Here is a 27270-nt window from a genome sequence, read left to right on the forward strand (position 1 = left end):
CCATGCGCACGCCGGACCCGCGGAGTGGGGCTGTGCCCTCGGGTGCCCTCTACCGGCACCGGAGCACGCACTATGGATATCATCGTGTTGGCCATCATCAATAACGCGCGCAGTTAGCCCCGCTGTCCGATATCCACAAGCGAGAGTGCAAATCCTTCTGCCAGCCTCCCTGGGTCCATCCCAAGGAGCCCTTAAAATGCTTTTTCCAATTCAACAGTATTAACCAAAGTATCTAGATATACAGAAAACTCTTTATCCCCTTTTGAAACAGGCAAAAGCACTCTTCAGACAAAGGAAAATAAACTACATAAAGGACTATTATAAAATATTTGAATTATTTTCTTGCATTTTCCTTTAAAATATCTCAAAGAATTGCAAGGAAATTGAGATGCATTGTTAAAAACAAATGAGGAAACTAAAATGCAGCTGTTTTATTTCTTACAAGCAATGCTGTTACTGAAAAGGTAAATAAAATACTTCAGGAATTCTCACTTCTACATGCTATTTTCCATATCACTCTTAAAAATAGGATATTTGAACTGATTGCTTTCATATTAATTCAGGAATTTGACATTTTTAAATAGCTGCACACAAATGTCTAATGAAAGATAAATGTATGACTTCTTTGAAAAAATATTGCTGATATCTAACATTGCAGAGTTATGTCAGAAGTAAGAAGAGTTACTTTCATAAATGAACACTACAGCATGAAGCACAGTCAGTTTCACACACAGACAAAGGTCCCAGCACAATGACCACTTAGCAGCTATCACTGTCAGCTATCATTGTCGTTTCAGGTTTGGCTTTCTTTCGATAACAAAAACATATTCAGCATAAAGCTTCAAGCCTACTTAAAAAAAAAAAAATATTATTAGAAACAGCAATTTGCATGGTATGTTTCACTCCTATGCAACAAGTTCTAAAAGATTACTATGCTTAAAATCAGTATTCAATTTATAATGCTTTTGTAATAAAAAAGCTTGACAACTCAAAGTAATGTTTTTCTTTCTCTTCTGTTCTCTGAAGCAACTAACAGGAAATAGCAATCTTAAGAGACTGAACCCTTTTGGGGAACAGAGATGCCAAACCCAGATACAAAAAAGAATAAAAACTCTAAGATTCAGTTAAAAAAAGCAAAGGCAACCCTGAATCTCTTGTAGATACCCTAATGTAGTAACATGAGAAATGGACATCACTGAAACAAATAATGAAAAAACAATCAGGAAAGAAGATCTAGCCACAGGGCTTTGTTTTCCTGCAGATGAGAAGAAGTGTGCTACAGTCCCTGTAGAAGTGCTGTAATTGTTGTGTTGGAGACATCCAACGCATCCATTCTAGAGCCCAGACGACTGAGTACATGTTACACAATCTATCCCTTCCCAGCAGCATTAGCCTGGACTCTTTCTGGAGTAGTGCCTCATAGTCACTTTCAGCATTGCACTGAGGTTTGAGAAAGGGATACTTGCCATAGCACGCTGTTTTTATGTAAGCCCTGGTGATCGAGGAACAAACCTTCCCACAAATCACTGCTAGTAAAGATAACATCACTGAGAATGCAGAACTGCTTGCAGCGTGGCAGAGCAAAACTAGATAGTGCCATTCAGTGAGATTACCTCTGAGGAAGGGCAGAGTAAGGGCTGTAGCCACATTGTCAGGCGGGCTGGGAACATGACCAGAGCACTGCATAGCCTCCTTTTGTCAAGCTTATCATACACCTATCTGTTAATAAATAACAATGGTTGTTACTATTTGGCCTTAGCAGGCTTTGCCAGTTTTAACTTAAAATGAAATTGCATTCCTTTTAAATAGGGTTTTGCTGCAATGCAAACAGGCATTTCATTATTAATGTATTTTTCAAGGCTATATGGATCTCCTATTGAAATTGCTGAAGTGATGATTTGAGGATTTTTTTAAATTTTCATTTTCAATAGTAAACTCTGTTCATTTAGTTCCTGGTAGGTAAACTTGACTGCTCAAGAAAAAACATTTTGTTTGCCTTCCCAGTACTAATATTCTACTACTGATTCTGTCACCTCAGAAAGTGAGCAAAGAAAGCCACTGGCCTGTGATTTGCAAAGTCTCTTGCCTGCCACAAGTTGCGCAGCTGCAAGAACTGCTCTCCTGCAGGCTCTGTCCCTCATTTGTGAAGCAGAGATAATAGCTGCTCCTTGCTTGCTGCACAATAGGTATGAGAAGTCAAACACAGTAAACCCTCGGGAACACTGTGGTCAAAAGAAGAGTAAAGCAGCAAAGGGGAAAAGTCAGGACATATTTATTCTCCTGGCAGAGCACTGCTCTCAGGACAGTAAGGCAAACAGGCAAATGACGCTGGTATAACAACGGGAAGGGTTGGTTGCAAGTAAGATGCATTTGGCCTGTTGCTTTTAACTGGCATTGTTTCTGTTGCTAGCTTTGTAGAACACTGTGATCAAATAATTATTGCTTCCTTGGTTGCCAACTATTTTTCTTTTATTAGTAATACCGACCTTTGTTTATTCTTCTTCCTCCCATGGGAAATTTCAACACATCTCCAGAAGGGATGTCGTATGACTCTCAGTTATAATGGGATCCCTCCCTTTCTTCCCAGGCAAGGCTCTCTCTTTCCTTTTTTTTACCTCCTCTATATTTGTAGAGAGGAACACCAAGTCAAATCTCTGATGTGTTCACATTCATGTGATCTGAACAAGATGAACAGATCAGCAGTTCTCACACATTTGCCTAGGAGACGTCCAACTGAAGAGAATTCACCTCAGACACCATTCCATTTGAACTGTTTAACATTACTTCTGACAACATTAGCAAGAGACCATGAAGAAAATTAGTGTACATATATGTATATAGCATATATTCATTTTTGTGGGGTTTTTTCCTTCCCTTAATGTAGTGAGTGTTTTCAGGGATTTTGCATTCTTCATTTCTTGGCTCTTTTGCTCTTAATTTCCTATTTGTTCTCCCACCAAGCTCTTTTCCTTTCTCACCAATGCATTTTACTATCTGTCCCCAATAATGCTCACTCACAGCCTATATCTTGATGTGGTTTTGTCAGCTTTAGTTACCCCTTCACCCCCCACCACACACCTGATCATCCTCTATGTGGTTGATTTTGCCTTCATATCGTGAACTACTACCCTTTGTCCTAGAAAATCCTTTTCTTTCACTAGGTCTTCATGTACTTCTGTCATTCTCATTTGTAGCCCCCAGCTCCACTACTGGCAGCTCCTGCTGATGACAGATGTCTCACAATCAGCTGCAAGCCTGCTCTTGGCTCCAAGCCTGAGGGAAGCTTGAGACTTTTGTTCACATTTTCTCTTTGCAGCAGCACTTTTATACAGATGCAGCAAAGTCACCTTTGCAGCAAAGCTTCCAGAAGTACAGCTTCTTAGAGAATTCCAGGTCTCTCTGCACCACCAAGACTGAATACCTGTAGAAACAGCCTGAGAAAAATTGCAGACAATTCTATCCAGCAGGGTGAGTAAGCATGGATGGCATTTTGCCCTGGAAGTCCTGTTTTGAGCAGTCGGAGCATGTCGGTGCATTATTTCATTGCCTAATATACACAGCAGGAGCTCCAGAATTGAGTGTGTAGATGAACCTTCACCATACCAACCCTAGGCTGCATACATCCTCCCCCACCATCTAGTGCAATACTTTCATCTTTTCCCATGACTCCTATGCCATTCAACCTCAGTATTATTTTCCTCTACTCATTTCTTCTACTTACCTTTGGCAAGCCATAAGGAATACATAATTGTCCAACATGGAGCTAAATGAAGAGAGTCTAGGATGTGCTAAGTCATCAAGCAACTAGCAGGAAAGTCTATACACTCGGTTTAACTAGCTATTCCAATGCTATACACATTTAGATTGGCCTGATGCCTATCTATCAGGTGCTGACAGCCAAATACCACAATCTTGTAGCCTGCAAAAAAATGTCTTAAGGGGCTACATCTGTACAGATCCAATATATAAAGTAATTGTATCAACTTTCAGCCTTTTTTCCCCATGTGCTCCCAAGCAAAGAACCAACACCAAAGGACTTGCTAACTCAGCTCTACATGATGATACCACATTGGCAAGTAGCACTTTGCAATAAAAAGTCTGTGAACTAAGACAGTGGCTGCTGAGAACTGGATGCCCATGTGACTCGCTTTTGGCAAGAGCTTTACTTTCCACTAGCTCTAGACTAGTCCTGCAGACTGCAATGCCAACAGAAGAGAGAGCTCTAGAACACATCATCAGATATCACAGAAACACAGAACAGTTCAGGCTGAAAGGGACTTTTGGAGGTCACCTTGTCCCGTCTGCCCTGTTCAAGCAGGACCACGTACAACAGGTTGCCCAGGACCATGCCCAGAATATCTCCAAGTATAAATACTCTAAAACCTTCTGGGACAACCTGTGCTGGGTCTCCCTCACAGTAAAAAAAAAGTGTTTGTGTTCAAACAGAACATACCATATTTTAGTTTTTTATTTTAGATTTAGTCTTATCCAAAAATAACCCAGTTCACCCACTTTGAGACCACTCCAAATGAAATCAAATTGATGATTGAGATATTTGCTTCAACACCAAAACCAATACTTTATTCTAGCTGAAATGCTATTGCATATTTGTTCACTATTTCATCTATACAACCATGTTCTGCCACTCTTATGCACAACCAGCAGTACCCACCTTTAAAAAGTGGTGTTTAACATAGTATTTCTTCAAATGTTTTAACTTTGTATGGGCAAATTTTTCATCTTCCCTTAGCTGCTTCCTCATCTACAAAAACAGGACACAAAGTAAAATACAGAGAACTGGCCAAATGCAAATATTGCAAATACTACCACACTACACATTGTAATGATTTAAACAATAGAAACGTATGTTTCATCCATTCAAAAGCTGGTAATAATGCAGGTAAGAGATAAAGAAGAAATGTGCTTTCCATTCCACATTTACTTTGTTTCCCAGATTACCAAGATTATATCCTGAGACTTCTTAAAGCCACAATTAGCATCTGTGATAGAAATGTGAAAACAACTCTACCAAACTTGTACGTCAACACGAAACACTGTCAATGAAACCACATAGACATTGATGACATTGATGGCTGGTATATCCCTGGAATTGTACATCCAGGCAGTAGATACTCCATGCATTTAGGAGCTGTTTGTGTTCTAACACAGTGCCATCTTAGACCCAAATGAACCAAACCTGTTGTGAAATCAGTGCCCAGCAGGGCTGACAGCCGATGAAAGAGACTGTGCAAAGACACTACAGAGTGTGTAGCTGTGTGCAGTTTGGCAGGACACTATGTAAGCAGTGGTTTGGATGCTATGCATGCTGAGGGTGCCCAGTGTTCAGAGCTTTGCAAATCACCAAGATAGCCCTGTTCTGGTTCTGCTGAGTTATGGTTACAGCTCTGTGGCAGATCATCAGCAGGGACAAGTCAGCCAGATCTCTCATGAAAATACTATTCAGTTTGACCTGCAGAATTGCTATAACTGCAGTTTAAAAATTATCCAATAATCTGCAAACAACTACTACTGGTAGAATATAGGAATAAAACATAAGGAAGAATACTAGAGGAAAATAACACATACACAGTATTTCTGGTCTTCCAAAAAGAGTGAAGAGACTCTATTCCAGAGGAATAGACTTCAAAATGCCTATCTCCTCCTTAGTATTTTATTACTCTTCAGATAATTAAGAAAGACATCTACAAGTGCAGGGTCTCAGCTTTTGTCATTCTAGTGAGATTTTTCTCAAAAAGTTTCAAAAGTAAAATTTCTGTTAAAACAAAACTGTACAATAAAATTGCATCATGCCCCAAAACTTTATTCCTTCAACCTTTAACCTAACAAGTCAGGGAAATTAATTAACAAATCAGCTTGCAAAACAAAGCACTACTTTCATGAATACAGGAGGCAGAAACTGGCACTCAGCAGACTTCCTGCTAAACTGGCTTGCTCATGTCTTATATTTTTTAACTAAGCATAACTGTTATTTTCTGCCCACTCTAATACATACAAGTTTTAAAGTTCACCAATTTACATGGTGAGTAGAAGGAAAAAAATAAAAAAAGGTTTAATCTGGCCTTTTTTTGATAAAATTTTAACGGAATAGCCGTAAACATTAAATAATGCTTCAGGGTCAATTCCCATTAATTGATTTAATTTTGAAGTGTAGGTAGGATGCTTTTCCTGTACCTGCAACCCTATTTTTATCATAAACAAGTTGCTTCTTGACTATTGGGAGGGGAAAAAAAAAAAAAAGTAATCACTCCCAGTCATTTTCATACAAGAAAAGTGGTACTACTAGAGATATTAGTGTGTTTAAGGAAATAAGCAGGGGAAAAAACCCAGGAAAAATCATGGTTACAGATAAAATATGCAAAACATTCTGGATATAAAATTTCCACAGCCAGTATTTAATCCAAATACTTTTTTCAGAATTAAACATAATTTAGGAACTCATCAAATACACATGCTAACTGGAAGACACCAAGCCAAGAGGAAGTGCTGTACAAGGAGGCGTGGCTGTCGCCATGTCAAAGCCGAAGTGTCTTGAGTCAGAACCACAAAGGGGGCATCTTCATCTATTCAAGAGCCAAAAACTGGGAGTCCTCTCCTGAGGGCAGGGCCTACGGTAGCCTTTGAAGAACAGAACACACTCAGTCCTTTTGAAACGCAGCTGCCGTGGGAGGGGAAATGTTATACAACACCCAAGTAGTTACAGCACCTGCCAAGTTTTGTGATCCAGCTCTCAGGTTAGCCCTGTCTCTTTTCTCATGATTATGGAACAAAATTTAAAACTAGTCTGTTGAAAAGACTTAAATCCAGAGTAACTTGCTCCCCCGCTTCCAGAGTGCCACTGACATTAGGTTACAACATGTTGCCTCCTGCCTCTGAACATTCATTTTCTGTTTTGTAAAATCTGTGAGGACATGGAGGGGAATTTTGCCCCTAGCTCCCTTCTCACCTTCCTCCAGCCTAGACATTGGCCTGTGATTAACATACGGTCATGGGAAGGAAGAGACATTGATATGAATGAGGACACACCTGAATCCCATTTTCCTGCTTGTCCAACAAGTCTAACCACTATGTTAACCACTGAATCATCAGCAACCTGGTTTTGAATAACAGTGTTCTTTGCTACTCTGGTTTGTTTTGTTCGTGGTTTTTGGGGTTTTTTTTAAGGCATTATCCCAGTACTCACATTGGATCAGTCCCTCATGAGACTTAGATGACACCTCAACTCATTGCTGATTGGCTTAAATCCCTAGTCACACATACCAGAACTATAATTGCTATGAAATCCTCCAGATAAATAAGAGCATGCCTACAGAGTTAAAGAAACTCTATGATTATGCAGCTGCTCAGGAAGGTTGGTTGAACTTCTTTTATTACCAAACTTTATTTATATATGGACCAAGTCCATATATAAATAATTATATGTGACCTTAAATGTGCATACTTCATATGGTATCAACGATATTGAAAAAAAAATGCTGAGAAAATGGTACATTACTATGAATTGCTATGGTTTGCAGATCAGTGTCTCAAGTTGTGATCAGAACTTATGTTCACCACTTCTAATAGCATTCAAGAGCTTTTGTTTAGGACCTAAATAGACCAGGCACTGCAAATAAAGCATGCAAATGAACATTCCTTTCCCTTCTTCCATGTAGACAGAAAAAAAAAGCAGTCCAAATGTTAAAAAAAAGTGGTTTGTGGGCTTACATAATACAAAAAACAAATAAAGTGTCCTCTGACATTGATAGTTAATGTAATTTTTAAATTCCCACACTGATAATTGATTTTTAAATTCCCACATTGATCTAAATTTGACAATTTCATTTATTTTCTACAGCTAAATCCACATGGGAAAGAAACCAGATATTGTTTTAAATTAATTTGAATCTTGTATATACACATACTAGTCCTGATTACTGAAGTTGTGCATTTTTGCATATTCAAATTACAAAGTACTTTCAACAGCATTCTGTATAGTATTGCTCATTTCCAAGGACATGATTATCATCTGAACATATGGAAAAGAGGAAAATAGTTATTTTACCTAATAACTATACTTATGTATACAATCTACTCAACTTTCTTTTATAGGTACCATGTGAAAACTCTTTCCATTTATTTAATTTACCTCATTTTACAGTATTTCCTCTACATTCTTTCAGTTAAAGAATTTTAACAGTCCTTTGAAGCAGAGCTTTGGTGACTTAGTCTCTAAAGTTTTAGAAAGGATATTTCTCTTTCTGCCAACTGTTCCATGCTCCTGCCATGCCTTCATCACAGCTGTTCTGTCTCCCGGGTGCTTCATCTCCCTACCTCTGCAGCTTAGCAGCTCAGAACTCCACAGAGCTGCTCAAAGAGAAACAAAGCACCTGACAGAAAATGCATAAGGACAACAAGCAACTCCAGCATTAGGTATATAAGAAAAAAAATCATTTAAATGTGACTAAGTGATACAACTTCTACTCCTGTACAGCTTCTGTGATATATGTGACATGAATCTCAGCGCTGACTCACTTGGAATAAAAAATAAAAATTAACCCCCCCCCAACCTGTATTCAAAGTTTCTGACCTTGTAATAAACTCTGGTTGAAACAGCTACTTTGAAAGAACCAATACACATTTCTTCCTTAGCTCTTCTGTGCTACTTCTGCCCTCTTACTATTGTGAGGCAGACTATACTGGATGACAGCAAATTACATACCAAACACCTTATCCTATTATGCTCTTGCTGTCTTCCCCTCCTTGCCCTCCAGAGTTCTTCTATTTTAGACCTATTGCAAAGATCTCCCATCCAGCTGTGCCACACTAGCACAACCCAAAATAATCCATCTTTAATCTCCCAAGATCCCTCTTGACCCAGCTAATGACAGAAGTGGTGGTGCAAGCAAGAGCAGGTACAATTTGGAGATTATGAGAACACAGTATCACCATGGAGCTACCCCCAATTGCCTATGGTTGAAAGATTTCATGTGATGACAGTAGCCAAGGTAAAGAAGGGTGAGGTGCTTTAATTATGCCACCATTTGGCTGTCAAATAAGGTATTTTCCAACTCCAAGGCAACCATTTTAAGAAGCAAATTATGCATTTTAATATACTGAGATGGGAAAAAAATGCAAAAACATGAGAGTGCATGGAAATTCAGTATGTCATGCAAACTGAATGTACTTACATGGGATTAAAAACTTCAAAATTCTAATATTTAATAAAAACAAATTGCATTACTTTAATCAAATATTGAAAATTTAGAATGGAAACTGATAAAGGAAAATACCATCTTCTTTTTTAATTAATTGAAAACAAGAAATTAAGTTATGTAATTAAATAGATTTTAAATTAAGTATTTACTAAAAAAGTTCCTTTTGTTACTGTAATTCCATATCAATTGTAATTATATCCAGAAAAAAAATCTAAATATTAATATTTTATTACTATTAGATATTTTACTACTATTAGGCTAGGATAATTAAAACAAACAAACAAACAAACAAAAAACCCTAGCAATCAAACAACTACCATACGTTAAAATAAAAAGAAATCATAGATAGAAATGTTCTTCTACTAATTTTTCATCTATTAGGAATATTAGGAATGTACTTTTAAGAGGACGAGGAGCTTTTTCCAGAAGTACTAGAATTTAGTCCTCATAAATAGCAAGGTAAATAGACTAATGACCTTAAGCTATTACAGGCATTAAAAATCTTGTGTTCTTATTAATTTGGAAACTTTAAAAAAATGAGATGGGACAATGCAAGAGTGGATTGGGGAAAATTATTGCATTAATCTATATAATTCCTTAATTCTACACAATATATCATAATTAATTGTTCTCACAAAATATTGCATATTACATTTTATCGTTCTGATGAGGAATAAAATAACAATAAATACAGGTCCAGATTATAATGACTTACCAAGGAGAAAACTTGGTTTATGATAAATATTTTTAAAACTCATTTATAGTTATAAGTGACTGTAAAATAATTCATTCTGCCCCTTCCTTCCTGCTACATTTCAGGTCAAGTGTGGTACATCCGCTATGACACGTAGTACTAACAAAATTATGATCTATTTTTCATCCAGAACCTGATGCACCGTGTAAATTTAAAAGCTCCAGTACACACTTGCAGACAAGCTGCTGCAGGAAAGGTGCCAGCTAGAAACTCACCTACCCGGTCAGAGGCCAAAAGGTCTGATTATCAACTTCCTTAGTTACCTCTTGCATAAGCTTCCCCCGGGCTAGGGACAATCAAGAGTGCCCAGAGCCTGTGGCACTGCAATTCCGGCCGTGCAGGTTTCATCGTGTCCATTACTCTGCTGTTACTTGCACAGTGACCCGTCAGAAAGAATCTTCAATTTGATTTATTTTTGGTAGTAAATAGACTGAATTTCAAAATAAGAAAGTACGCCTTAGAGAAAAAGAAGGCAAGTCAATCAAATTAATTAGAAAAAAAGACCTTTTAGTGAGATTGGATTATGTCCAGTGGCTAAAGGAATATTTTGTAAGTTTAGTAAAAGGACTTAGAAAAAAGGCAGACCTATTTTTAAAAATAAAATTAAAAAAAAAAAAGCACACAAATTGTGAAAGATATCAAGGAGCTAAAATTGCGGCTCAAAGTAAGGAATGAGGTTAACTATCTATAGATTGCACCAGTTTACTGAAATAACAGTAATAAAGAATAACACCAGTTCCAAATTTTGTCATAGAAGAAACAGCTAACAATTACCTGGCAGAACTGGGATAAAAACATCCTACACAGATAGTTATAGAACCTCTGAGTTCATACTCTGCCTGACCCGGATACCAACTGAGGTCATACTCCCCTATGCCTACACACCTGTAGCTAACAATGGACAATGATGTCTACAGGTAAATACAACCAAGACAGCCCTTCCCTGTGCCACACTGAAACCACCAGGAAACAGACCCCTGGCACCCTGGGCATCTCATCGTCCAGACAGTCAACGCTGGAAGCAGGACTCTTTTTCATATTTCCTTCTTTAATTCATCTTTCCCTCTTTGATTCCTCTCTTCCCTTTCACCCTGCCCCTTTATCCAAAACCCACTGCCGTGTGCTTATACAGTAGGTCAGGGACCTACTATAACTTCTTTGCCAGGTGTGTAATTCACTGATAAAACTTTCTGGTTGTTTGCGACCCCTCTGACTTTTGTCGTTCCTTTCGACCACTGAACATTTACGACTCTCAGGTGATTCTTTCCCTTTAAGGGTGGGTCTTCACAGTGCTGCAACCGAGGATTCAAGAACTCATTTTCACAATTTAGTGGGGGCTCTAAGTGTTTTCCGCAACTTCCTTAATCTGCAGCGATAATTCCCTCCCTTCCCCGTATCAAAACAAAATAAAAAGAAAATAATCAATATCTGAGAGAACTTTCAATCAAAGGAAACACAGCAACAATCCTCCCTGAGGCAACCCCTCGGCCGGCGAGCTCTCCGGCACCGCCGCCGAGGGGCCCGCTCCGCGCGGCGCTCGCCATTGGCTGCCGAATATTGCCGAGTGCTCTCGTGGTGCGCCGGAGGCGGCGGGGAGGGGAGCGAACGGCTCGAGCACGGCGCGGTGCATTGTGGGGCGGGAGAGGAGAGTCACTGCTCAGCCAGGGCCGCCATCTTGGCTGCGTCCGGACTCTCTCCCGCTCCCGGGGCCTGTTCCTTCTCCTCGCAGCGCAAAGCGGTGGAAAGGGAGAAGACGAAGGGCCCGCCAGGGCGGTGCTGATGCGCGCAGAGCCTCCTCGCATCTCTCCCGGGCGCCGCTAGCAAAGGGGGCGGGGGTGGTCAAGCGGTCGCCGGCGCGGCCTCTTCTCTCCTCTGCCGGGATGGGTCGGTCCCGCAGCCGGAGCTCGTCCCGCTCCAAGCACACCAAGAGCTCCAAGCACAACAAGAAGAACCGGAGCCGATCGCGGTCCCGCTCCCGAGAAAAGGAGCGGGCAAGGAAGCGCTCCAAGTCCCGGGAGAGCAAGCGGAACCGGCGCCGGGAGTCCCGCTCCCGCTCGCGCTCTAATACGGCCCCCTCCTCCCGGCGCGACCGGGACCGGGACCGCGACCGCGCCTCCTCCCCCCCCGACCGTATCGACATCTTCGGGCGCACGGTGAGCAAGCGCAGCAGCCTGGACGAGAAACAGAAGCGGGAGGAGGAGGAGAAAAAAGCGGAGTTCGAGCGGCAGCGGAAAATGTGAGCCCCGGGCCTGCGCTGGGCTTGAGGGGGGTGGTGAGGGATGGGGGAGGGAAGGGAAGTGCTCGGTGCGTCTCTCTCCCCGTGGGCTAGGGCCGCCTGCGGCTGGCTGCAGGCGTTTGGGCCCTCGCCGAGGCCGGACCAATGCCTGTTTTCCCGCCATCCGCCCCTTTCTCAAAGCCCGGCTCCCTCAGGTGCGTTAGGAGCCGCCCACTGAGGTGCGAGCCCCCCGCACGCCTCCTCCCTCTCGGCCGGCTCTGCCCGCTTCCCGTCCGCTGTTGCTGGTCTCTTCCCTCCTGCGCTGCTCCTAAACTTCCCTGTGCGGCGGAGGCCTCGGCGCCCCTGAGGCTTTGTGCTGCACTGCTACACGCCCGCCCCTCCCCTTCGTGGCGTGGAGCTTGTTACGCATCGAGCGGAGGTATCTGGAGGTGCTCGAGTGAGAGTTTCAAGAAACACTATGCAGCTGCTATATTAACACTGTGCGATTACTTTCTTGCCAAATGGGACGGTGAGATCCGGTGACTTGTTTCATTTAAAACCTTTCCCTTTTTTCAGTTTATGTTATGGGGAGTGTGGTTATTTATTAAGTCTGCAGATACAAATACTAGTTTAATAAACGATGGGGATGCATGAATATGTTTAGCAGCATATAAAGTTATAAAACAGACCTTTATGCAGCAGAGAGAAGAATGGTTTGTAATCAGGTGATTCTTTTTCTTTGAACAATATCCTTGCTCATTGGACCACCTTATCCAGAAAAAGCACTTGTTTGTACATATGAAGCCAAGTGGTGCTGTTAATTCTTCGGTGGAGCTTTACTTAAGCCATATCGTTCTCAGGAAATACTAGTTGTCGAGCTTGGTGGGCCCAAGCTGTCACTTTCATTTTCCTTTGAAGATAATCACCTTTGCTAACTTCAGAGTTTTGACAGTCAAAAACTTACACAATAATACAAACATGTGAAAATTGACATATTTTGACATACTGATCCTAGTTTTGTGGTTTAGAATTTTATTCAGTACCTAAATTAAGAAAACTATTCTGTGCATATCTATCTACAATGAAGAACTGGAATGTACTTAAAAATTTGAGAATACAATTAATAGTTTATTCTAGTACTTAGGAGCTGGTTTAGTTCATGTGTTAGTAAATTTCCTATCTAATTTAACTTTGAAATTTGAAAAAGCTCATGAAGTCTGTATAGAAGGAATATGGCGATACTTGCTACAGAATAGTAGATGTTTGAGGAAGAACCAATATTGGAAAAGACGGTATAGAATTTTGATACTTCTACAATACACTTTAAATTATAAAAAGAAAAAGCAATGAAACTTCTAGTAGAAAAGTATGGTATTTTAGTAAGTCATCTGTAAATTGTATTACGTATGTTAGTATAGATTCATGTTACATAAGGAAAGAAGTACTTCCTTTCTGACTGAATCCATTAGTGGACAGTTCATAAATTGGAACTGACTTTCTTCTCATCTCTTGTTCAAATCTCAATACACAGCCTAACTTCAGCCTTTTCCTATAGTGCTCATTTCCTTGCCTTGCAGGTATGACTTTCTCCCCTCAGAAATTTGGTAAAATGTAAGTTGTTTCTTTTCTGCAGATTTCATACAGTTTGTCTTTAAGAAGTAAATAGATCATATGAAAAATAGTTTTTTACATTAGTGGCTTATCTGATCCTCTGGAATCATAACTCAGTAGGCCAGAATGATAAAATTATAAAATACTGTAAGTTCATATGATTAAAAAAAATAATCGATATGCTACAGAATAAATCACTGTGGCTTATATCCGTGTTTATAATTTTATTAATAAGGTCTAAGCCATTGTAATATCATTGCCTACAAGTCTAAAAATACATTCATTTAATTCAATTTGAATGGAGTTTGTTGGAGTGAGAAGAATGAAACATGTGCAGGCACAGTGCTTAATTTGAGTGCATCATCAATTCTGAGGATATTTGAAAACCTATTTCAGACATGAATGCAGTGGTATTTTTGTAACTATGCACTATCTTTATTCAATTGGCTAACTTTTTTTCTAGATTTCTTGATGTTAAATGTAAAGCTATGTTTAATAAATGTAAAGCTATGTTTAATAAGACATGAGAATATGAACTTAATGACAATTTATTTCCCTGGAACTCTAGCCTCTTAAGTATACTATGCAGTATTGTTTCAAGATGGTGAGAGTAGTCGCTGCTGAATAAGAGGGACAGGAGACCTTTTAAAATAAAATAATATTTATTTGAGTGGGGTTGATGCATTTTTCTGGGAGTGGTCTAGGTTTTTTGTTTGCCTTAGGCTGCTTTGGCTTTTTTTTTTTTTCCCTGAAAAAAATCACTTCAAGATATGTTGTGTCCATTTTGGAAAAATGAATGCTGGTCTAATATGCCCCTAGCTAAATTTGCTATTTCTTGGGGATTGTAAGCCTAAGATTGGTCTTCTCTGGCCAAATGATTGAGTTGAGGATTCCAAAACTTTCTGCTGAAGGAGATCTGCTTAGTTCAGTAATTATAGTAGATCCATGTAGTTCAGTAGTTTTGAAAAGATGACACATGACTATAGGCAATTGGGAGCCTTTCACCTTTGTATTTCCCATGGTTATCTACATAAATAATCTTCACATCTGCTATTACGTATTTGCAAGTTGTGCCTTGGGTCATCTAAAAGTTGGTAAATTATGTAACTTTTTTTTAATTCGTTGTTTGTCCTATTAAGATAGATTAGATATCTCCAAATGAGATAGGAAAATGCAAACATTCTGAAAATGACAGGATATTAAGATATTACAGCAGTAGTTTTTCTTCTGAATCTTGGATTTGTGTTGCTGACAGGCCAGAAGAAAAGTTTCATAAGATTGTTCTGTACTTCATGGAATATTTGAAACAGAAGTTCAGTATCAAGTTTAAAACCAAGAGTCTTCTCCCCAAAGCCCATAATGAATCCAGATGAATTGTACTGCATGAAATATAGATAATTCACTGTTGTTCATCCTTAGATATCTAACCGCTATGTTGTACTTGTGATTACTACCTGGAGTTTTTTTCTTTTTCTCTATGTTGTAATTAACCTGAAAATTTATCTGATTTTTGTATCCTTTTTAATGAAAAATTAAAACAGTGATCAGGCTGAGTGATAATACTGCTGCTCAACTAAAATAAAGACAAGACATTTGAAAATATTTCCAAAATTCAGAACATAGAAAGCTGCAGTTTGCAAGGATTTATTTAGTGCTTGGTATTTATATAATTTATTTTTGATCATTATGGTAGAAACAGTCCTTCAATTAAAAAAAAAAAAAAAAGTTAAGAGCTGAAGTTACTGAAATTTGTTAAGGTAAATGATTGGATAACTAGATTACAGGTATAACACCTGGAATTCTAGGTAAAATCACAAATTTGAAATCACAAATTTTATTGCTTCTCTCTTTTAAGATACTGGAGATAGTTTGGTGCCTCTAAGGTGGTGGCTTTAAGGCAAGATTTTACACGTTATTATTGCTATATGTGTCTTGAAATTGAGACCATATAAACTCCTGAAGGGTGAATGACGGTCAAAGTTGGGTGGGGTTTGGATTTTTTGGAGGAGGGGGTCATGGTGTTATAATTGTTGGTTTGAGTTGGGTTTTTTCCCTTTTTCCCCCTCTCTAATTGTAATCAGGAAGTAGGATGATAAGTTGTCTTCAATTTAGTCTGTTGTTAAAGAGAAAGATACTAAATATGGAATGGTCTGAATGGATTCCCTGTTACAGGAACAATGCCTGAAGATTCACTTTCTTGAAATGTAGAGCAAAATATTCTTTAAATCTATAATCTATATGTAAAAGTTATTCAGTAGCATAGCTGATGCTGCATGTTGAAGGAGTTTGTTTCAGTGCCAATGTTATTGATTAAAAATGTAATCCTTATGTTTTCATTTTTGCAGTCGTCAACAAGAAATTGAAGAGAAACTCATAGAGGAAGAAACTGCTCGAAGGGTGGAAGAACTTGTAGCTAAACGTGTAGAAGAAGAGTTGGAGAAAAGAAAGGATGAGATTGAGCGAGAGGTTCTCCGCAGGGTGGAGGAGGCTAAGCGCATCATGGAAAAACAGTTGCTCGAAGAACTCGAGCGACAGCGACAAGCTGAACTTGCAGCACAAAAAGCCAGAGAGGTAACGCTCGGTCGTTTGGAAAGTAGAGACAGTCCATGGCAAAACTTTCAGTGTCGGTTTGTGCCTCCTGTTCGGTTCAGAAAGAGATGGAATACAGCAAATCTAATTACCTTCTCATATAAACTTGCATTGCTGCGAAACTTAATTTCTAGCCTATTCAGAGGAGCTCACTGATATTTAAACAGTTACTCTCCTAAAACCTGAACAAGGATACTTGATTCTTAATGGAACTGACCTACATATATTTCAGAATTGTTTGAAACTTTTGCCATGGCTGCAGGATTTATCAGCAGTCCTTTCATTTTGGGGAAGGGTATTAAAAAATATGTTATTATGTATCCTTCATTTGTTTCATTTTGTTTACCTAGACTGTAAGAGGCTTTTGCCTTCAGCCAGGCAAAAAGCAGGGTCCAGCAGTGAGCTGCAGTACCTGTCTTTAACAAATAGGTTTCTTATTCTTCATTTAAAATGAACATTTTCCTTGAGCATACATTGGACTAATTCTGGGACTTCGAGCATAAGCCCATCCACGTCTTCACGAAGGATCTCTGTCCAAATCATTATATCTATTTTTAATAAGTACTAACAACTCCTTTTTTTCTCCCTAGAAGTTATAAAAGAGCAGGTTGCCCTTGTCTGAAGTCAAGCTGAACGTGTGATTTGGGTTTTTGGGGCCTTTTTTTTGTTGTTTCGTTTTGGTTTTTAATCAGCAGCTGGAGCAGAAGCTGAAAATGTCTTTCTGTGAGACAGTAATTTGCTACTAAAGGCTTTGATGCCTGCCTGCACCAATCATTCCAGGATCCAGAAATTTCAAGACAAACTTCAAACCGTAGAGGAAATTTGTGCTAAATAGTCATAAGTGTTAAATGCTTTTTTCACTCTCTACGTCCTACACAGTTTATTTTAAATTAATATTTTGATTGGCTTGTGAAAGGAGAGACAGTAGCAATGCAGCTTTCCCCTTCATACTAGATGTGACTTGTCAGTCACATAGTATCAAATTAAATGGAAACAAATGGAATGCTGAGTTACAATAAATACTAAAAAGAATAAATAAATTATACTTTTCTTGCAAATTCAGACTTTAATATCAGAGTTTAAGTTGAATTTATGTGTTCATAGTCAGCAAATTCTTCATTTGTAGAGCTTTTCATTTGATCAGATGGATTACTTGTTTTTTTTAAAAAAAGTATTTTTGGTATCATCGTCATGTGGAGAAGTCACACCAGTTCTTTGTAATACAGAATGAACCTCCATGCCTGGAGTGAAGTGTGCTAGCTAGTAGCGGGTTACTAGTCATAGTAAGAAGTTTTCTTATGCTTGCTTTGTTCGTATTAACTTTTTTTTCTTACACAGACACAAACCTCTGGCTAACTTTAAATCCTCCAAATATAAAAATAATTTGGATATATATCATGTGAACTGAAACACTTCAAAATTTTTCACGCAGTCTTCATATTTGAGTTGCATAACAGAGTTCCATAAAATTCACCAAGAAAACAACAATTACAAGGCTTTATTTCCTGATCTTGCCTTCCCTGGACTCCTGAATTCCAAGTTCATACTGCAGACAGTTTCAGCTGTCTTAAAATTGTCAAAATACTGAATGTTAAGTCCATTCTCCCCATGAAAGAAGCCCATAGCTCCATGAAGTATGGATTACCATTTGTATTTTTCACTAACAGTAAATGTATTTTTCTTATTAAATGTTTGCCTTAGGAATGATTTACATATTTTTGTTCCTTCTTACCATAAACATCTGCATTCCTCAGCTCAGCCTTCCTTGTATGTTGTTTCTTTATAAATGGTTGAGCTGCTGATGCAGGTATTGCCAAGCTAACAGTACAAATCATTTTAAAGAGGAAGCTGGCGCGTATGGCAGCCGAGGAGCACACTCTGCAGGACACTGGACAAGACAGTAAATATTCAACTTTTAATGCTGATTAAAGGAGTATAGGTAAAGAATACGTAGGTATACTTAATTGGTGAGACAAACTATTAACTTTATTTATATTTTCTATATTACTTTTTAATTTGGTAAATACTATCCAGTTTTTGTAGTTGTCCTTGTTGATTTGTGTGGTATTAAAATCCTAGTAATAAATTGTCAGGATTCTGTGATTAGGGAGGGTTTAGTTGGTTGCTGTTTGGACTGGGCGGGATGATTTAAATTGAGTGCTAGAAACCAGTTTTAGTGGCTGCACAGTTTACCGTTGTGAGGCAAAATAGGTGGCTGTAAAGCTGCCACTTTAAGTCAGTTCACAAAAGAATTCTGAGAAAGATTAGTGAACATGCAGAAATTAATATTTTACTTTACTAACATCTTGCCCTGTCCTCCCCTTTAGGAAGAAGAGCGTGCAAAGCGTGAGGAACTAGAGCGAATACTAGAAGAAAATAATCGAAAAATTGCAGAAGCACAAGCTAAACTGGTATGTGAAGGTGTAGTTAACTGTTCTGTAGGGAAATACAGATGTCTCTGCCAGATCTGCAGCACAATTAAAATAAACAAATCAACCTTTTCTAGAGTTAAACTTGTGTATTGCTGGTTCCTTCAGTAACATTGCTTTCCTTTCCCTGAGCATGAATGACCAGATTCTTAGCAGTAACACTAGGCTGGTAAGTAGTTTGGATGCAGTTAGTTTAGAGGAGAGATGGCTGCCTTCAGAATTTAAAAAGTACATTTTAACTATATCTTATGGGGAGGGTTGAAGTAAGTTTACAAACATGTTCAGCTTTGTGTGACTAATTCTGTTGAGCGAGACAAGTACAAACTAGATTTGATTCTAGTATAACGTTGATATAGAAGTGCTGAAAGGGACTTTGAGCATAAGCTTAAGAGGTGTAAGCTAGGAAAGTCTAACTTATGTTGGTCTTCTTAAGCACTTTTAAATCAGGTGCTTGCCACATGAAAACATTCAATATGATTTAGCTGATTCTAATCAATTGATGATAAGTCTAACTAAGCTGCTTTTAAGTCCTGATTGAACTCTGTCAGTTTCAATTGCCCAAGTAATTACACCTCTTTCATATAAAAATGAGGCTTCTTAAATATTTTTGCTTGAACTACATCTGCTTTAGATTTCTTTCTGTTTTACCCTTTTCTCAACCTCTTATGGTAGAAACAGGACAAATGGAAAATGTAAAGTATTGACTGATGTAATGAACTAAATAAGCACGTTTAGAAGACCACTGGGAGCACTGTAAGAACCATAGGTCAATGTAAGGATTGACTAGTTGTAAATCAAGTGAAGATTATTTTGGATTAAGAGGGGTTTTTAGGTGGGTTTTGGAGCAGGGAGACTTCGGCTTGAAGATACGTGACTTCATTATGTATGTATGTTACTTCAGCTTACACAAGTGACAAGTGTTGGGACAATCTCTGTATGTATCTAATGTCTTCCTTAATTAAAATGTAATGTGTTGTTTCCAAAGCAGTGCTGAAAAACTTGGCATGTAAGCACTCCAGATTTCAATACACTAGCTGTAGAAAGTTCTCAGTGTTTCTTTTAAACTCAATTCAAATAACCATTTTATAAATGGTTTCACTGAAACCAACTATGGCACCCAGCTCAGGCGGAACTGCTTACATACTTATGCAGGATTCGACCTGTTTAGAAGTTAATGCAGACTTGTAAATTGCTTTTATGACTACAAAATATGCTGGCCTAAATTTTACCATTTTCCTGTACAGGCTGAAGAACAATTGAAAATTGTTGAAGAACAAAGAAAGATTCATGAGGAGAGGATGAAACTAGAACAAGAGAGACAGCGTCAGCAAAAGGAAGAGCAAAAAATTATCCTGGGCAAAGGAAAGTCTAGGCCAAAACTGTCCTTCTCCCTAAAAAGCCAGGATTAAATTTCAACTCTGAACTCTTAAAAGAAAAAAAAGAAACAAACAAAAAAACAACAAAAAAACCAGGAAAACAAACAAAAACTTTGTATGGTAGCTTCATGTTGAAGTGTTTTTTGTTTTTTGGTTTTTTTTCTCTCTCAATTTTTTTTTTGTCTTTTTTGAAAGTTGGAAAGTTAGCTTGTTCTAATAGGGGCTGTGCTCTGCAATTCTTATTTTTTTTTAAACTTCCATTAAGTTAAACCCTTATCAGATCATCATTGCCTTTTAGAGGATAATCTGTTTTCATCAATTTTGTTTCTGTATTGGTGGTCTGAAGCAACTCATGTAACTTGATGAACTGTGAATGATCTGATAAGGATTTACTGACCTACTCATCAGAGTTTGACTCTGATAATTGACAGAACTTTTTACTGGGTATTGCTGACTTTTAATGTTTTTATTTTAAAGTCAGTAAATACATGAGTAAATTGCCATAGTATTACTGGACCTCTGTGGTTTATTGTTAAATCAGTGTCCTATGATACTGTCCCGTTGTTGCGCTTGATGTTCCTGATACAGGTAAGGAAATAGTTTGTCATTTCTGCTATGAATACATAGAGAGAGTTCAGTATTGTCTCTGTTAGATTTGTTTTTATTACATTGACAGCATTCAACCAGCGTTCCCCATTGTGTAAATAAACCAATTTGCTGAATAAAGTGAAAGTCTTAAATACATATGTTTAAGTAAATTTTTTTAGTACACTTCTATAAACAGCTATAAGAGTGACAATTCACATTACTAAATTCAAGACTATAGTGCTATTTTTTTAAATTTTGCTTTAAACTATTGTGGCTTCTACTTAAAATGCAAAATCACACACAGTAAAAAATCCCTGCAGTTGTGAATGTTATTGATGGCTGCTGCTGTTTTTATGAATGTTGGTTTTTATTCTGACAGAGACTTATTTCAGCTGTAGTATCATGTTTAAATGGCTGTTTGGCTTACTGCACCCAGACTGATTCTTCCAATATCTAAACCCCTTCAGTTCACTGCATAATATAATATATTGTGTAAGTTAAGGTCATTACCATATAATGAATCTGATGGATCCTAAAGGATTTAAAAATGGAAGTTTTTTCTCCCAAAGGACTGGACTGGCTAGTATATTTGAACTGAAAAACAGAAAGAAAGTGAAATTCTGTCTCAATACATTGTTTTAGCCAGAGAGCAACTGTTATACAGATCTTGAATCTTATCCATTTATATATACAAGTTTTATTTTAAAAAAAGAAACTACAGATTAAAAGCTATATATATTAGGTCCCCTTTTTTGTATGTAATTCCTCTACCAAAACCTAGATTACTGTAGCTTGTCCAGTTCTAAACTTTCTTTTTCCTGTAAGCATGCAACTTCTGTAGTAACCATAAAATGACAGTTACCAGTAGTTGCCTGATCATTTGAATGTCGCTGGACAAAGTTGGAAGTAATTCCTGATATTTCCAAAGGGTCTGTTTCTGTAGATTTAGCAAATTAAATGTGGGAGCAAGTTGAATGTGCTACTGAAAGCAGTATTCAACAAGCTTTGTATGAAACTGGGGCTTGGGGGCAGACTGATGTGTATTGCTTTGTCCAGTATGTCAAGAAAATGTGAAGATGGTAAAATACCTACACTATTACTGTACTTAAATTTGTCTATATATTGTATGACAGAAGAAGGTTGAAAGTTGCTTAATGCATAAAACCAAGCTGAAGCCAAATAAATCATGTACATGACCTGTTGGCAGGAGCAGGCTGTATTTAAAGATCAACTGATACCTGTATTTCTAAAGCAGAAAACATCCCCTGTTCCCTTATGAGAAACAAGCTATTAAAAGTCAATACTCAAAACAGACCTATGCAGTTTTGTTTCCTGTTCTAAAAGTAAGAAGCTAAATAATCCTACATGCAGCTGTGGTATCAAGCATTTTGTTGTGCATCATGTAATTTGCTGCTAAAGAGCAACATTTGTTCTCTGCATTTAACATTGTGTAGGCTTAGATGTTACCAGGTTATTTTCAGTCCCACCTCTAGGACTATCTTGTGGACAAAATGCCCATTCCTAATCAGAGTGATCCTTCTGCCATGCCACATTTCACTACCTGTTTCTCTTTCCCCTGCCCTCAAAAAAAAAAATAAAGGAAAAGCAGTTAGGTCTTTGGTTTGGTTTGATTTCCTCTGTTGGGGTAGAAGTTCAGTTGGTGGAATCTGCTGTCTCTTTACTGTCCTAAGACATACTCTGTGTCTTATATCTTTGTAGACCTTGTGTGGGTGAATGTTATGTTTGCATTGCTGTAGCCTTTTCTTTTTTAAAATTATTGTAAGACTTCAGAGATACAGATGCATATAGTTTGGAAAGGGGGCAAGTTGACATTTGATGGTAAGAACTTGGGATACATACCCTTTTAACACAAAGTATGCAGAAACATAGACTGACATGTAGTGTTTTAATCTGTATGTGTCTGCATAGAGAAAATGCTGTTGGTGATTGTGTTCAGTGTTTAATTTTTATTTCATTACAGTTTGAACTTCAAATTTTGGTTAGACAAGTTTTGGGTTGTTCTGGAGTTTGGTGTGTCGTTGACCACCCCAGGGAGGCAGGTAGGCATTTTTGTTGCCACCTGCCTTGAGCAGTATTGATTTCCCTTATATGGGAACAGAAGAGATCTTAGTTTTCCCAAACTTGTTCATAAATGTCTTGGATAATTATTATCATATGAAACAGTGTATCTGTCTGGCAAAGGTAGGAGCATGGAAGGCCTTAGAACAGCACGTTAAACATGTGCTCTTACTTTGGTGATTTGCTAAACTGCCCTTTGAACTTTGCATGTTCATTTATCATCATTTTTCCAAGCCCGAGTGGAAAGCTGACTCGTGAGAAATGTATTGGAGGGATGGCATCCTTGCAGCTCAGCAAAGTAGAGACAATTACGTTAGTGAGATGTCTAAACTGCCAAGTAACTGTATTTGTATGTATAATCTCACTAAAGTTATCAACAGTTCATCCATTCCTATCTTGTCTTGAAAAAGAAGGTTTTACCTTTGATGTCTCCTTTTCTCTTGAGCTATGTGCCACCTCATACACCTCGCCCTATCAATTGTCCTTCCTGACCTGAAGCTGATCTCGCCCTCTTTGCGATGCTATTACCATGCTCTCAGGATTCAGTTTCTGCCATTTTTTGCATGTACACCAAATATGGAGGTATTGGTTATTACTCACTTTTAACTGCATGCAGTATTTCATTAAACATTTTCAGAGTATTTGGGGTCTTAGCTCTGTCATTGCAAGGTCTCAACTTGGTGCAAGTGCAGGTGAAATTGAAGTCAATAAAGGTTGCGTTGAAGTCCAGGTTGCGTTACAGAGGGGATTTATTTCAGAAGAGAGCTGTGGAGCTGCCTGTGAGCCCAAGGCTCATTCCAAGGCAGGAGGATATGGTTGAAGTGCCCAGGTTGGTATGGTTTCAGACTGACGGGCCAGTCTAGCAGGAACTGAACCATGACTTTAATGCATCTCTGTTCCATTCTCATGCTGGTATTGCCACATGTGCATTTCAGGGTTATCCCATTCTTTCCATCTCACCATTTTGTTAGCTTGCTGAAGGGTGCTGAGTTTCTGTTGAGTAAACAACTTTCCGTACTAAACAACCTCATGCTTACAATCATCTTCCATAGACTGACACTTAGAATCAAGGGTTATGCTAGCTCAGCATCAGCTCTGCTTGAAAGGACATAGATCCCCTTTGACAATAAATGGCCTGTTGTGTAGCAGAAGCTTGATCCCAGGTCATTTTTCCTGCCCCTTATATCACAGACCATAGAATAAATATTTTTGTTTTCAAGGAGCGGTACAGAGAATCAGCATAAGTCAAGTCAAACAGAGTTAAAATGCATGGTTTGGATGTATGAATGTCTTTGATTTTTCTTACAAGGCTGCTTGAATTCTATGGCTGTATCTGGGAGAAGCCAAGCTCATTTTCTAAGAAGCTATGTTGACCAAAACTACAGTTCTAAAACAGACCTGGTGAAGGCAAATTAACATCTAGACATGTACTTACTCTACCATAAGTGCAGAAAATGCACTGTTACAGTGTGAATGATATATTAAGAGCTGTTGCAGGTATCTGGCACACTTGGCCTTTTGTACAAACGATAAACAATCCATTTAAGTGAATTAGCGTCAGTCATGATCATTTCTCTTTATTGAATTTAGCAGTAATTGTATCCATTGAGTTACATCTTTTCGACTTTCAAAACTGGTACATTACACATGTAATGATGAATTATGGTGAGCTTTTCCACTTCAAAAATTTCATGTTTAGGCTGATGTTTAAAAGAGAATCAGGGACTGTGGGCCCAATCCTGTTCCCATTCAGATTAGCTGCCCTTCATTATAGATTTTGTAGTACCAGAGCCCGTACCTACGTAATTGTCGTCATCACTGTTGGAAAGAAGGTGAAAGAGGTTATTCAGTGATGAACAGATTTTATTTTTTTTTAAGCCAGTGTGAGGTAGAGGAAATAAAGGTTTAAGTGGCACAAACAGCAAAGTCTCAGTTTTTCAGTAAAAGCAAGGGATAGGCAGGTCTCACCTGCTCGCTGGCAGCGCTCATCCACCCATCCGTCCATTTGTGCGTCCATCCCCGTCCGCCGAGCCGGGCTCCCCGGGCGCCGTGGGAGCGCGGCGCCGCTCCCCAGGCCGCGGCAGGATTTCCCCCAGAAGCCTGTTCCCTGTGCATTCGTCTGTCAGGAAACCGTGCTCCTTGCGAAACCCGAAATGTCTGCTGGGACCTCCTCCTGAAATAGCCCCCAGAGAAGCGGCGGCTGAAGCCGATTTCTAACTTCCGAACACTCGTCGGATTTTTTGCTTTGAAACCCCCGTCCCCAGCCTTTACTCTCACGTTTCTCCCGTGTCCGAGGCGCTTCTCGGACGGGAGACGGAAAGGTTGGAAGCCGATGCAGCGGGCGCAGGAGTCGGGACCGGGGAAGGATTGCGGTCGCAGCGCGGCTGCCCACGGGCTCCGCGCCGCCGCAGCCCCTCCGAGCGCCGCCTGCCCCGGCCCCCGCCTCCCGGTCTGACCCGGCCCGGCCCTGTTCGGAACCGTAAGTAACTCTGCGGCTGTGGAAGGGCCCTGCGGCCCGACCCAACCGCAGGGACCGGTTCCTCGGCCAAAAAGGGTGACCTGAGCAGAGTAGCCACCGAGCCCGCGGTTCTTTGAATATCTTAATCTTTGTTGATTAGGTTATCTCGGAAGCAAGCACCCAGCTTTGTCTTGGCTTTTACTGAAAAATTATTTTATTAACGTGGCTTTTTATACTCTTACAGTGCGCATCGGTAGGATGCTGGACAGTAGAGTAAAACAGCTGTATTTGCGTAAAAATGATTAGGCACTGGACAATAGGAACCGTGTGATATATTTAGCTACAAGAGGATATTTTCAGACAATACCAGGGCTCTTCATTTCCTCTGGTTTACTTAAAGCAAGGATACGAAGAGTTAGAGGTCACAGTTTACTCACAGCTTCTACAAAACACCGCTCGTAACCTTTTGCTTCTAAACAAACAGAAGCAGCAGCAGCACCACAAAATGAGGTAGACCTATTTTACACGTCTCTGTTGCTGGAAGCATTTATCAGGCTCCGTGTTTACACTGTATCACGACCGGCTACACACCACACATTTGTTTAAAAGTTTAATAATTAAGTACTTTCCTCCCCTCACTGGTGAAATTCTCCTTTGATGCCCCTCGGTGTGCATAGATACCTAAGCTCCCACTTGAGTGCTAAGTTTCCGTCCCGGGAATCAGATCCTTTTCCACCAAATTGCGTCGCCGGATCTGCAATTCCTTCCTCGCTGCAAATTAAATTTAATTAAGCAGTTTACTTAAAACGTATTCGATGTTTTGTGTGAAAAGCAAACTGATTTTCTTGTTTTCTTGAGTGGTAGATTTCATTAGAGACCTACGAAACACAATTAACTCAAAATCTATGGGGCTTCGAGAGCGCTTCCAATTTCTTTCCTCTCTGTTGCAAGCGAGAGGAGCAGGCTCTGCCAGGCTGAAACACCCGTTTAGTTCAAAAGGGGTCGAAAGAGAACACTGGGTTCCAAAATTTATCCAGGAAATAAATTACAGTGCCAGTTGTTTTCCTTATAAGAACTTCTTGGCGTTCGTCTAAAAGTCGAACGAGTACCATTACGAAGCCGATTTTTAAGTGAATACACATATTTCTTCAGGAATAAAATTATGCGAAATTGGCTCTTTATTTGGGTTTTTGGTAGGATGTTCTTCGCATGCCTCGACTAATAGGTATGGAAATGGCAGAAAAGAGCGCGGTAATTTACTGGGATTTAACTTTTAATCCTTTTTGCAGATACTATTTTGGCAGGAAATCCCTCCTGGAATAAATTCGGTAACTCCCTTAATTTCACAGGAGCGACTATGCCATTTACACCACCCGTATTTAACCTCGGTACAGCTCTTGTCGCAGTGTGCCGCCTCCCCAGCCCGGTACGAGCTCCCGGGGCAGCGGTACCGCCGCCCCTATTGGCTTTTGCCGGTGACTTTTGCGGTGGAACCGTGCGGGCGCCGGAGCGGGCAGAACACGGTGGAGCAGCTCAGGGGGACAGCCGAGGGGGGCCGCTCCCCCTGCGGAGGGCAGCCGCTGGCCGCTAGTGGGAGCTGTGGCCCCGTGCATGTGCCACGGGAGCCGCGGCAGGTCGGGCTCCGAGCGCGGCGTCGGGAGCACCCGCGACCCCTCGGCGCCCTCCGCACCCCCCGGGGGACCTGCGAGGCCACGGGGAAAGCATCTCCAGTGCTGCCCGCAGGTAGCTCCCTCTGGCCAGAAATTAATGATAAAATGAAATAAAAGGGCAAGGTGCCGTGCCGTTGGGATACGAGGCGGCTGTGTCCGAACCCGCTCCCTACGAAAGGGGGAAGAAATGGTCTTTGAGCAATCGCCAGAGAAAGGCGAGGGAATCCGCAGCCGGCCCCGGAGCCCCGCATTGCCCGCCGTTCTGCATCCCTCTGAAGGGCTCCGC

At 39.8% G+C, this 27270-nt stretch overlaps 1 protein-coding gene across 3 annotated transcripts; it reads left to right on the forward strand.

Moving 5' to 3' along the window:
* Window positions 1–11559: 11559 nt before the first annotated feature.
* On the forward strand, window positions 11560–22091 carry ARGLU1 (arginine and glutamate rich 1). 3 transcript variants are annotated; one of them, XM_053934347.1, is made up of 4 exons: window positions 11594–12205; window positions 16141–16366; window positions 18712–18795; window positions 20058–22091. In XM_053934347.1, exons 1-4 carry the CDS (start codon window positions 11850–11852, stop codon window positions 20220–20222), a joined length of 831 nt encoding a protein of 276 aa, XP_053790322.1. In that variant the 5' UTR covers window positions 11594–11849; the 3' UTR covers window positions 20223–22091. The 3 variants fall into 3 exon arrangements, 2 of the variants coding, with proteins under 2 accessions (XP_053790323.1, XP_053790322.1); XR_008429208.1 differs by lacking the exon at window positions 20058–22091 and having other exon boundaries at window positions 11560–12205; window positions 16141–18284; window positions 18712–18751; XM_053934348.1 differs by lacking the exon at window positions 20058–22091 and having other exon boundaries at window positions 11562–12205; window positions 18227–18793.
* The last annotated feature ends 5179 nt before the right edge of the window (window positions 22092–27270 follow it).

The sequence above is a fragment of the Vidua chalybeata genome, chromosome 2, assembly GCF_026979565.1.
Source record: "Vidua chalybeata isolate OUT-0048 chromosome 2, bVidCha1 merged haplotype, whole genome shotgun sequence".
Classification (NCBI taxonomy): Eukaryota; Metazoa; Chordata; class Aves; order Passeriformes; family Viduidae; genus Vidua; species Vidua chalybeata.

Coding starts and splice junctions, on each gene's coding strand:
- ARGLU1 (XM_053934347.1), top strand. CDS start 11,850: ATGGGTCGGTCCCGCAGCCGGAGCTCGTCCCGCTCCAAGCACACCAAG. Junction 12,206..16,140: donor TTCGAGCGGCAGCGGAAAAT/GTGAGCCCCGGG, acceptor TCATTTTTGCAG/TCGTCAACAAGAAATTGAAG. Junction 16,367..18,711: donor CAGCACAAAAAGCCAGAGAG/GTAACGCTCGGT, acceptor CCTCCCCTTTAG/GAAGAAGAGCGTGCAAAGCG.